The sequence below is a fragment of the Pan troglodytes genome, chromosome 2, assembly GCF_028858775.2.
Source record: "Pan troglodytes isolate AG18354 chromosome 2, NHGRI_mPanTro3-v2.0_pri, whole genome shotgun sequence".
Taxonomy (NCBI): Eukaryota; Metazoa; Chordata; class Mammalia; order Primates; family Hominidae; genus Pan; species Pan troglodytes.
The window spans coordinates 3,756,685-3,768,861 of NC_086015.1; the positions used below are offsets into that span (position 1 = coordinate 3,756,685).

A 12,177-nucleotide genomic window follows, 5' to 3' on the forward strand; every position below is an offset into this window, starting at 1 on the left:
CCCGGCTAATTTTTGTATTTTTAGTAGAGACGGGGTTTCGTCCTGTTGGCCAGGCGGGTTTCGAACTCCCGACCTCAGGTGATCCGCCAGCCTCGGCCTCCCAAAGTGCTGGGATTACAGGCGTGAGCCATCGTGCCCGGCCTCAAAATGCTTTAACAGAAAGACAATCTGCACGGGATCTAGAAGGGTGCTGAGATCCTAGGAAAGGAAGGTTTCCAAACTTCCTGGGGAGTTCCTGCCCGAGTGCCCATGCTGCCCCTGGGCTGGCTGGCCAGTAAGCCTGCCTCCCAGCCTGACTGTCCCCATCTTTCGGTCCCAGCCCCATTTGCACAGCCTGGGCAGTAGAGAGCCCTGGACTGGGGGGCTGGAGTTCTGGGTTCTTGTCCCAGCTGTGCCCCTTCAGGCCCCTTATTCCCCATGTGCCTAATAAGGAAGTCATGGTAGGTGGGGGGTACAGCCTCTTCTCGCTTTGCCATTCAATTCTGTGTCTTCAGAGAGGCTGTCAAATCTCCTCTCTGAATGAGACCCCCAAAAAAGCAAAGCTAAGAAGATACCCAAAGCTTAACTAGACACCAGGCCTTTTAGAAATAGACCACCTCTTACCTTAGGCCCCCAGAGGGTGCCCATTCTGTGTGGAGAAAAGAGGAGCCCTTGCCTCTGCCCCCAGAGGCTAGGGTGGGGTGGCTGAGTTTGGGGGCCAGGTTAGACACCTCTGGGGAAGCCTGAAGTAGCACGGATGGTTTCAAAGCCAGTGGATGAGGTGGCAGGACAGTGACAAGACCCCAGGTCTCCATCATGCACCTGAGCTTACTGAGCCTTCACCTGGTGTCTCTGCTGAGTCTCTGACAGACCAGGAGGGAAGGGACTGGGGGTACCGATCCCCAGAGAGAGAAAGTGGCAGTCAGAGGACCTGGGTTTGAGTCCTGGTTCACCCCTTCCTGGCTGTGTGGCCTTGGCAAACTACTCAGACTCTGGGAACCTGTTTCACCTGCAAGATGGGGATGAGAATCAAACCCACCTTGCAGGGCTGTGAACATGCGTTCAGACCAGTGCATGCAAAAACCTTCACATAAAAACCCTTCCTAAAGATGGGGAGACAAGTCTCCATGAGCAGCAGGTAGCCAGGGACTGTGTAGGGGCTGGGGTCCTGTTTTCCCTGCAACCTGGGAAAGGCCTGATGTGTGGGGCTGGAAGGCCCTGGGCAGGTCACCTGACCTCTCTGGGCCTCTGTTTCCATCACACACTGATGGGCTGAGCACACTGGGACTCTGGCTGTGCAACTCCTTGGCTCTGCATCTGTTCACCCAGCGTTCCTGAGGGGCCCTTGGTAGGCAGAGAAAGTTTGTGGGCTTCAGGCATGGGCCCCAAGATTCAGATACTCTCAAGCCTCCTGGGGAGTCTGACTCAGGGGAGCAGACAGGCCCACCAGCCAGGGTGATTCTTGCTCAGCTCCTGGAGGGTGGAGCTGGCCCCACAGGCCTCCCCAGAGACACGGCCCTGGACTGCCACTGATTACTCCCAAAAGGGACATCTGTGGCGGTAGTGGGACCAAGATGCCACGAGCAAGCACCCGGAGGCCCCCAGTGTGAGCCAGGGAGTGGAGGGGAGGGGAAAGGGCAGAGTCAGGACGTGTAGGAATGCTTGCTTTTTTTCCAAGCACAAGGGACCCTTTTCTCCACCGCAGCTGACCTGATGCTTATGCCGAGAAGGAGGAGGGGCGGGCTCCGTCCTTGAGGTCCCTCAGGAGTAGAAAGAGATCAGAGTGGGAGACTTGGGTCTGAGGTCTGAACTTGAGCCTACACCAGTTTCTCCATGGTGTTTCCATCACGTCCCCCACCTCCTGCCTCGAGCCTCACACCTTCCTAACAAACCCTCCCCTGGAGAGGAGACCCCGGGTCCACAGCACCCCAGCCCCATTGGCTTTCTCTCTCCAGGCCGTTTTAGACCACTCCCACTGCCTGGACTGCTTTTAGAAGCCCCCACTCACCCTCCAAGGCCTTACGGAAGCACCGCCTCCTCCAGGAAGCCTTCCCTGACCTCCCGGCAGAGTCAGCAGAGCCCACGGTACTTGCAGACTGGTCAAGCTGGTCTTGGTATTTCTCACCCCAGTTGGAATGGTTTGTTCCGGCTTCCTGACTAGATGGGAACTCCCTGAGGGCAGGCCCTGTGTCTCATTCACCCCCAGGGCTTGTGGAATCATTGAGTGAAGCATGTGCCAATTTACCCGTCATCAGGAGCCTCCGGGAACTCTGGCAGACTTTCGGCCGGCAAGCCCACTTCTTCCATCTGCCCAGCAGCGAAGGAGATGAGGGATGCAGTCAGGCTTTCTTGGGCTGGAGCAGCCAGTCTTCAAGGTCCCATCCTCCACCTGTCTGTCTGCTCACCACCTCCCTCCTCTGTTCCCACTGTCCGCCAAGGCGCCCCCACACTCCTGTCCTCTCAGCCAGGGCTGGCCTCTAGAAGGGTCTTTGCTCCCAGATGGGCGTGTCCCCTTCCCCTGGGCAGGTGCTGAGGTCTCTTTCCACCACCGGCTTCTTGGGCCCCAGAGGGCTGAGAGCCCCCCACCCCAGCTCCTTGCCCTCCCCGTCCCAGAGTGGCTGGGCCCTCCACGTCCTCCAAGCGGGGACTGCAGTGGCTCTGTGTCCAAGCAGGGGTTCTGGATCTCCCCCAGTGTGGGGGCCACAGGCCTTGGTGGCTGCTGGGGAAGCCCGGGGCCGGCCGTGCCGGGCGCAGGTGGCGGCAGGGGTAGCAGTGGCGGGTGGGCGTCTGTCGCTGAGCACAGCCCCTGGGAGCTCGCTGGTGAGCGTGTGCCAGCGCTCGATGCGCTTGTCCTTGTTCTTCAGGCAGTCAAACCAGTGCTTCAGGCGCTCCCCCTTGGCGTGGATGCCCAGAACCACACCACCTGCAGGAGGACAGGAGGGGCAGCTGGGGCACAGGGACCCCCAACTCCCAGGCGTGGGGCCCATGCCCCCTCCCAGGTTCTGTGCTCGAAGGCCAGCCTCTCCCACTGCCCACTGGGTTCTGAGCATGAACAGGACCTGACCTCCATGCCACACTCTGGCCCCGTCAGGGCCCAGCCATCCTGTCTCTCTTCCACCAGGGCAGGGATAGGGGCAGGGTGCAGAGGCAGCATCAGTGGTCAAGGAATGGGGGCCTGAAGAGGGGAGAAAGGGCCGGGCAGCCCCACTATGCGCAGCCACCAGGCCCACTGGGAATTTGGGGCCTCTAGGGCTCAGAGTCCAGCCCGAGGCACTGCCCATCATTGTGTCTTGTCTGTGCTCCACCACAGAGTGCTGTGTCACCCTCCCAGAACTACTTCCGTCTCTGGGCCTGTCTCTTCCTGGGGCACAAGGGTCAGGCTGGAGAAGGTCTGACCTAGGGGCAGGTGGTCCGTGGCTCCAGCTTTCCCCATGGACCAGGAAAGAGGGGCTGTGGCCTGATCCAGGACAGGCACACAGTGAGACGGTGTTCCCACTATGCCCCCTTACCAATGAAATCGTTGGATTTTCCAATGTCGTAATCCCAAACGGTGACCTCCAGGGACTTCTTGGCCAGGTCCCCATGCTTGATCTCGTAACAGAACTCCTGCTGGCAAGAAGGGAGTGTTAGGGCTGATGCCACGAGGCCTGGGCCTCGGCCGGGGGCCAGGAGGGGTATGAGGTGTAGGGAAAGAGGAGGGACAGGGTGATCAGTGCTCAGAGTGGATGATGGGTGGATGCTCACATGTCTCGCCCACTTCCCCCTGAGCGCAGGACCTGCGCTCCAGCCAGAGGCTGCAGAAACGGCACCAACAGCTGGAGAGTGAGAGCCGGACCCTGGCTGCCAAGATGGCTGCCCTCGCCTCCAAGGCCCATGGTGTGGCCGCCTCCTCGGCCATCCTGGAAGAGACCCAGAAGCACCTCCAGAGGTGGGGTCTGTCCTCCCACCCACCTGTGTGTCACTCCTCCATGTGAATTTAAGGTCCCACAAGATGGCACCCACAGGACCGGGGTGTCCCGACCTCCTCCCTTATGAGTAGAGTCATCCTGGGATGGGAGGGTCGGAGACCCCATTATGCTTCCTTAGCAGGACCCCCACAGTGCGGTCAGGCGAGTCATCTAGGCCATGAGGTGGGGCCCTGGCGCCCTTCCACTGCCTCCCTTTGTCAGATGGGGCTTTGCTCTATTCCCTGGTCTTGTTCTTCACGGGCCCTGGCTTGGCCAAGGAGAGAACCAGGAGCCTTGTGCTCACTCTGTTCCCACCCTCTCCAATCTCTTCCTCCTCCTCCTAGGCTGGAGCTTCTGCAGGGGCATCTGGCCATCCGGGGCCTGCAGCTGCAGGCCTCAGTGGAGCTGCACCAGTTCTGCCACCTGAGCAACATGGAGCTCTCTTGGGTAGCCGAGCACATGCCCCATGGCAGCCCTATCAGCTATACCGAGTGCTTGAATGGTGCCCAGAGCCTTCACCGCAAGCACAAGGTAATAGCCCTCTTCTTCCTACAGGATTACCGACATCCGCTTCCCAGACCTTAGAAACCCTCTGCCCCTACTCAGGTGTCCTGGCCTCTAAGCCCTCACCCCTGGGTATCCCAATTTCCAAATCTCTGCCCCAGCTATTTTGACCCTGGGGGTCTTGCCATGATTGGGGCCTGGAGCCACATCCATGGCTCTGCTCCGGACGCCCCTGGGTTAAGAGCAGCAGCCTCTCAAGCCACTCTGTGGCAGGAGCTCCAGGTGGAGGTAAAAGCTCACCAGGGGCAGGTGCAACGGGTGCTGAGTTCTGGGCAGAGCCTAGCAGCCTCAGGGCACCCCCAAGCCCAACACATCGTGGAGCAGTGCCAGGAGCTGGAAGGCCACTGGGCAGAGCTGGAGAGGGCATGTGAAGCGCGGGCCCAGTGTCTGCAGCAGGCTGTCACTTTCCAGCAGGTAGGATGCAGAGAGGTGGGGTTGGGGGAAGAGGCAGAAGTCAGGGCTCCTTGAGGGGCCACCTGTGGGACTCTCAGGGAGGCGGATCAGTGGTGGGGGCTCTGGGCTGGGAGCTGATGGGTGCCCCTATGGGCACAGAAGCCCCTTTGATGCTGGAGAGCAGGGGCAGATGTCTCCAGGGCTGACGGAGGGTCCTGTCTGAGATCCTCCAGGTGAGTTGGCCCCACTCTTGGCAGTACTTTCTGGATGTATCAGAGCTGGAGGGCTGGGTGGAGGAGAAGCGGCCGCTGGTGAGCAGTCGGGACTATGGCAGAGACGAGGCAGCCACCCTCAGGCTCATTAACAAGCACCAGGTACCACGTCCTGAGCCTCCCCTGCAGTGTGGTCTGGGTGATGATGGACCACGGGGAGAGGGCTGTCACCCTCCCTCTCTCAGAGGCACGGAGCCCTGCTCTTGCTTCCTGGAGACGCAGACAGCCCCATCCCCACTGCCCACCCAGATCCCACAGTGCCCCTTCTTCCAAGGCAACCTGGGCACTGTGATGTACACGCTTTCTCCCTTCATCTTCTTATGAGTCTTGCCTCTCCCTGTGGCCTTGGGGTTTCTCCGCCTCCTCTTGCTTCCTCTCTACCCCACCCCTGGCACTTTTCTCCTCTGTCAAGGTCACCTGCCCAGCCCGCTCCACGTCTCCCACAGGTGTCTTCCTCCCAGGCTTTACCTGTCATCCTTCGAGTTAACCAAATGCCCTTCATGAAGCCGACCTCCTCCCACAAACATCCCCTGGCTGAAGGGAGGGAGGTCTCGAAGTCCCCTTCCTCACTCCTGAATTCGGACTCCCAGAACCACACAAGCTTCAAAGCCTGGAGCCCACGGCAGTCCCGGTTCCTGCTGTCACTGAACTGTCCTCCTGTCTGGGCATGTTTCCTGCACAGCCCCAGTTCCAGTGTGTTCTGCGACAGGACCTTCAGAGAAGGTCTTTCTAACGGCCTGTAGCCTTGGCCTCACGGAGCACCCATCTCCCGGCTATACTGGGCAGCTTGTTTAACTCTGCCTCTCTCTTACACATGGATGTTGGGGTCCAGTCTAATGCCTCCTGTGCCCTCCCTTCCTTGGCCCAGATTAGCCAGCATTCACCTTTCCCTGCTAAATAATGAGCCCTCAGTGGGCACAGACCAGGTGTTCACTTTATGGAACAATAAGTACTTACTCCATCAGTAATGGGTAGATGGATGCTGGGTGGGTGGATGAATGAGTTGAGGTAGATGGATGGGCGTGTGAGTGGTGGGTGAATGGATGGGGATTGGTGACTGGATGGGTGGGGGACGGACAGGTGGGTGGATGAGTCACCCAGGCTGAGCCTGGCATGGGTCCTCATGCATCATAGGCTCTACAGGAGGAACTAGCCATTTACTGGAGCTCCATGGAGGAGCTTGACCAGACGGCCCAAACCCTCACTGGCCCCGAAGTCCCTGAGCAGCCGCGTGTGGTGTGGGAGAGGCTCCGGGAGCAGCTGCGGGCACTGCAGGAGTTGGCGACCACACGGTGAGGACACCATAACCCCTCTCATCAGTGGGTACAGGAGGCCTAGCCACAGCTGACTGTTCCCATGCCATGGCCCAAAGTCAATCAGAACCCATGACCCCAGGCTGTAGAGATGCATTGGGAGAAGGGTGTGTGTTGCTCACCTCTTTCCATAAATCCTTCAGTGAGGCCCCACAACTCCCTGCAGTCCATCTCCCCACGTCCACACCCTCCTCTGCCCCTACACCTGCACTGCTGTGTCTACTACTCCCTGAATCGTGAGCCGCAGGCTTGGACAGAGACCATGAGTAACTCCAGTTTTCAGACTGGCCCCTCTGGCTGGCCCGACTGGCCCCCAGGGGGGTGGGCAACTCACTTCTGGGGAACCACGGACTGTCACCACAGGGACCGGGAACTGGAGGGGACCCTGAGGCTGCACGAGTTCCTGAGGGAGGCCGAGGACCTGCAGGGCTGGCTGGCAAGCCAGAAGCAGGCAGCCAAAGGAGGGGAGAGCCTGGGGGAGGACCCCGAGCACGCCCTGGTGAGAAGAGGGCCAGGGTCAAGGAGGGTGCCCTGGGGAAGAGCCTATGGGGCAGGGAAGCTGGCTCTGGCAGGGCGGAGGAAGAAGGTGGCAGCAGAGCGGTGAGCCCTGGCTGAGGTGGGGCCTCCTGAGTGGAGCGGGCAGACGCCGTGGCTGTCCAAGCCCACATCACCCAGTTGGGCACTGAGGTGCCTCAATTCCCAGGCTGCTTGATGCCTAACCAGCCGGGGGCTACCCTGTCACCCACTCCCCTCTTCTCAGCACCTCTGCACCAAGTTTGCAAAGTTTCAGCACCAAGTGGAGATGGGCAGTCAGCGGGTGGCCGCCTGCCGGCTGCTGGCAGAGAGCCTGCTAGAGTGTGGGCACAGTGCTGGCCCCATGGTCCATCAGAGGCAGCAGGATCTGCAGTGAGTGCCCAGCGGGCCAGGCCAGCATGGGGTTTGGGGGAAGGAGCTGGGCAGGCAGGGCCCAGAGTGGTAAGAGGGGATGGCATGCTGTGAGGGCCACGCTGGCCCTGGCTGCCCACAGGGCTCTGCAGGGGGCCTAGCTGCAGAGAAGCTGAGCCCGCCACAGGCTCTGGTCTGTGAAGGGAGGTGAGGCTGGGTGTGCAGGTCAGAGTCCTGCTCCCAGGATTGAGAGCAGGAGCTGTGGGAAGATGGTGGGGCCAGACATCAGGGCCTTCCCCTGAGCTATCCCAGCTCCTGTGCTCACTCGGGACAGCCCATGCCTCGTGTGGTTCCTAGCTGTCCACTTGGCTGATTTGGATCCACTCCCAGCCTGTGAGCTTTGAGGCAAGGTCATGACTTGCTCATAACCCCTAGCCCAGAGCCTGGCCTGGCAGAAGCCTTAGGAGCTCAGCCAGTTGCAGAGTTAGCGAGGAACGGAGAGATGTGGCCTCTGCCCACAAAGCGTCTGTGATCATAACCTGGGTGACGCACTATGAGTCAAAGCACAGGATGTAAGGAGTATCACAGCACAGATACCATGCAGTGCCGAGCATTACAGCAGCAAAGCACTGAATTCATGGTAAAGCTAGAAGACAGGCTCCCAGGAAGAAGGTGCGTAGGCAGGGCCACAGGCGGGAGAGGTTTTAAGAAGGAGGAGCTTTGGGCAAGTCCCGATACAACTCAGAGAGGAGCGGGCTGACCAGGCCTAGCGGGAGGGAGGAATGAGACGGCCCGGCAGCTGATCCCCGGCTGGTCTTCCACACGCCGTGGGCAGGGCCGCCTGGTCGGAGCTGTGGGAGCTGACCCAGGCCCGAGGCCACGCGCTCCGAGACGCTGAGACCACCCTCAGAGTTCACAGAGATCTCTTGGAAGTCCTCACCCAGCTCCAGGTGTGAGCCGGAGGGGTGGCTAGAAGTGGATACACTCCAGGCTCAGTGCCCACCCTCCATCCCTCATCTCCTCGGCATTCTCCCTTCCTCAGGAGAAAGCCACGAGCCTCCCCAACAATGTGGCACGGGACCTGCGTGGGCTGGAGGCCCAGCTGAGAAGCCACCAGGGGCTGGAGCGAGAACTCGTGGGCACCGAGTGGCAGGTGAGCCCAGCTGGCTGCCTCTCCGACCCAGGCCCCTGCAGCCCCCTCAGGCTGGCCCGCCTGTTCCTCTAGATTTTCCACTCTCCCTCAGAGCCTCCCATGGGCCTACTGTGCATGGCAGGACGTGGCCCAAGGGGGCCAGAGTTCCCAGGCGAGGGATACATCTGCGAGATAATCAGGAGGACATGACCCTTGCCTCCCTGTTCCCTGCCCCTCCCGCAGCTGCAGGAACTGCTGGAGACTGCAGGCAGGGTGCAGAAGCTGTGTCCGGGGCCTCAGGCCCATGCGGTGCAGCAGAGGCAGCAAGCTGTGATGCAGGCGTGGGCAGTGCTGCAGCGACGCATGGAGCAGTGCAGGGCCCAGCTGGAGCGGGCACGCCTCCTGGCCCGCTTCCGCATGGCGGTGAGGGCTCCTGCCCCTTGGGTGGTGTGTGTGTGCATGTGTGTGTGCTGCACCATGCATGGGCATACACGCATGAGGCCCTCCAGCTCCGGAGGGAGAACAAGCATGGACTCGGGTGGGAGAGCACGAGCACACGGGATGTCAGTCTGGCTGGTCAGGGGCTGAGCACATGGGCGTAGCAGTGACACCTTAGGGTCTGGGTCAGTGCCAGCAAGGTGAGTGGCAGGGCAGTCATGCAGCGTCCCAGCCAGGGCTGGGAGTAAGAACTGCCCAGGAAAGCTCATAACTGGAGACCCAGATGTTAGACAGTGACCTCTGGATCTGTCAGTATCTATTTAATGTCTGTCTTCAGCTCCCTGCTGAAGCCACGGGTGGAGAGAGGAGGGCAATATAGAAGCTATAGACAGTGGAACTGCTGCCCTCATGGAGCCCTGCTTCCTGGGGAGATGAGCCCGAAACCCAGAGAATCAGACTGGGACAGTAGGTCCTGGCCACGGGATGTCCCCGGCATCCCACTGTCCTGGGACCTGGCAGACCAGGAGGCCCAAACTGACACTGCAAAAAGGCTTGAGTTTAGGGACCTAACTCTGCTGATTTGCTAGCAGTGTGAGCTTGAGCAAGGCACTTAACCCTGGGTTTGTCATGCACTTAGAGTTTACAAGACTCTTTGTGCCATTTACCCTTCCTTCCTCCATGCAATGAGATATTTGGACAAGGGCCTGAAGTCCCTCCAGCACCAATCTTGTATAGTTGTACCCAAATCAGCAGAAGACTGTAAGGGTTAAATTAGTAATTCAGAGAACAAGGAGAGCAGTGCAATGTCAAATACCAGGGAAGGCTTTGTCAGGCAAAGGCAGCCAAGGGGCCTTTGAAGAGCAGGTGAACTTTCTTTCCCCATCAAGCAGTCTCGATGGGGCTGATCTTGCTAGCCGCCAGTCCTCTCATGGCCTCATCCAGGTGAGCTCTGTAGAGACGGGAAGGCAGGAGCAACAAAGGGCAGAGACGTGTCGTGGTGAGGGTCTGGCTCATGTAGGGGGTTCGTGGTTCTGGGAGGATCGGGTTGGATGAGAACGGAGAAACCAAGTGACAAAGGGCCACACGTGCCTCACCCGAGGCCCTGACCCAGGTCGGCTTGGGCTGTGTGAGTGGACTCAGGTGGGCTGCAGTTGCCTCAGCACCTGGTTTCCTGCTGCCCAGCCCAGCCCTCACCCGGCTCTCCCTCCGTGTCCCCGGGATCAGGTGCGTGACTACGCCTCCTGGGCAGCCCGTGTGCGCCAGGACCTGCAGGTGGAGGAGAGTTCGCAAGAGCCTAGCAGCGGCCCGCAGAAGCTCAGTGCCCACCAGTGGCTCCGAGCGGAGCTGGAGGCCCGGGAGAAGCTGTGGCAGCAGGCCACCCAGCTGGGCCAGCAGGCACTTCTTGCTGCAGGGACACCCACCAAGGAGGTGGGCCCCCTCCCCTGGTGCCCCCACATACCCTAGCTGACCAAGCTTGTGCCTGGCCACCTGGTGCCCCGTCCTACTGTGCCATGCTGGCCTCTCCTCAGGAGCTTCCCTCAGGATCCAGTCCTCACCTCACCCACACCACCCTCCCCAGCTGAGGCTCCTCATGTGTCCATCCCCAGGTCCAGGAAGAGCTTCGAGCCCTGCAGGACCAGCGGGACCAGGTGTATCAGGCCTGGGCACGGAAGCAAGAGAGGCTGCAGGCCGAGCAGCAGGAGCAGCTCTTCCTCAGAGAGTGCGGCCGCCTGGAGGAGATCCTGGCGGCCCAGGAGGCAGGTCCCCTCCCGCCCTCACACTCCGCTCAGCCTCCTGCTCCTCCTTTCCATTCCCCTCTCTGCTCAGTCCCTTTCCTCCCGCCTCTCTGGCTTTTTCTCTAATATGAGGCAGCTGTGCACAAGTCCTTCCAGGTGGCCATGGTGAAGTGCTGAGGCCCCTGAGCATCCACTGACATCCCCAGCCCCTATCCCAGACTGAGCCCCGAGGAAGTTGGCCAGAGGGTGGTCATGCTCCCCACATGGTGCAGAGGTTGAGGTGTCGCAGCCTCCCAACCTGGACTCCCACTCCTCACAGCTCCATGCCAAGCTCAGTGGGCACTCCTAAGGCCCTGCCATACCCAGAGTGCCCATGGGCACAGACTGCAGCTGGAGGGGCTGGCTGGCTGGAAGGCTTGGTGGCCTCTTTGACTTTTCTGTGGATCCAGGTCTCCCTGAAAACCAGTGCCTTGGGGAGCTCGGTGGAAGAGGTAGAGCAGTTGATTCGCAAGCACGAGGTCTTCCTGAAGGTTCTGACTGCCCAGGACAAGAAGGTAATGGAGTCAGGAGGCCTGGGCGTGGTCAGAATGTGGTGGTCGGGAGAGAGTCCTGAAGGGGGTCACGGGGCGCTTGGTGCGTTCCTGGAGGCAGTGCTGATGAGCCTGCGAGGCTGGGGGCCTGGTTGGGGTTGACTGAGCAAGTTGTACGTGTGGCTCAAGAAGAGGGCCCAGGGGGAGATGGGCCACACTGCAGAGACCCACACGGGGCATTCGGCTCTGTCCACACCGTGTGGTCCTTGGGGAGCAGACTGGTCTGGCTTGTGGCTGGGAGGATCAGACACCCCTCAGCCATATGGGGCTGAGGTAAGGGCTCCAGGGCCCTCAAAGAAAGGACTGTGAGCCCTGTAGGCCAGGCCCTGCCCCAGCCCAGGGTGGGAGAGCAGCAGCTGTGCCCCTGCCCCACAGGAGGCAGCCCTGCGTGAGCGACTGAAGACGCTCCGGCGCCCCCGGGTGCGGGACCGGCTTCCCATCCTGCTGCAGCGCCGGGTGAGAGTGAAGGAGCTGGCAGAGAGCCGGGGACACGCCCTGCATGCCTCCCTGCTGATGGCCAGCTTCACCCAGGCCGCAACCCAGGTCAGAGGGCACCCCCAGCCCAGGGCCTTCCACTGGAACCACACTCGACAGTTTTCAGCCGCCTTCACACCGCAACACTGTGAGGCGGAAACAGGTTCAGGGGTGGATGGCTTTCCCAGAGGCTGTGCTGGAGCCCAGAACATGGGATCTAAGCCCCTTTGCGTGGAGACCCCACCAGTGTCCCGAGCTGTAGCAGCGCCAGGGCAAGAGAGGTGGGGAAGGGAGCAGGGCAGCCCAGGGCCCCAGGAGTAGGGGCCACACCTCCAAAACGAGAGCCCACCCAAGGCCCTGCCCGGCTGCCTCCTGCAGCAACCTTCCGGAGCTGGAACCTTCAGGGCTCGTTTACCAGATGCTGCCCGCCCCACCCCTGAGGCCAGCCTCCTGG

The 12,177-nt window shown here is 60.7% G+C and overlaps 1 protein-coding gene across 1 annotated transcript; it reads right to left on the reverse strand.

Annotated features, from left to right (window-relative positions):
* Positions 1-1,538: 1,538 nt before the first annotated feature.
* LOC129143458 (uncharacterized) lies at positions 1,539-3,877 on the reverse strand. Its single transcript, XM_054680331.2, has 3 exons — positions 3,789-3,877; positions 3,489-3,694; positions 1,539-2,902 (listed from the first exon to the last, which is right to left on the reverse strand). The coding sequence occupies exons 1-3, from the start codon at positions 3,875-3,877 to the stop codon at positions 2,457-2,459; spliced, it is 741 nt and encodes a 246-aa protein (XP_054536306.1). The 3' UTR covers positions 1,539-2,456.
* Between the last annotated feature and the right edge of the window lie 8,300 nt (positions 3,878-12,177).

Excerpts from the sequence above, each read along its gene's own strand:
- LOC129143458 (XM_054680331.2), bottom strand. The coding sequence starts at position 3,877 with ATGGCCGAGGAGGCGGCCACACCATGGGCCTTGGAGGCGAGGGCAGCC. Across the intron at positions 3,695-3,788 it reads CTCTCACTCTCCAGCTGTTG|CACTGATCACCCTGTCCCTC; the intron begins GTGCCGTTTCTG and ends ATCCACTCTGAG. Across the intron at positions 2,903-3,488 it reads AAAATCCAACGATTTCATTG|GTGGTGTGGTTCTGGGCATC; the intron begins GTAAGGGGGCAT and ends GTCCTCCTGCAG.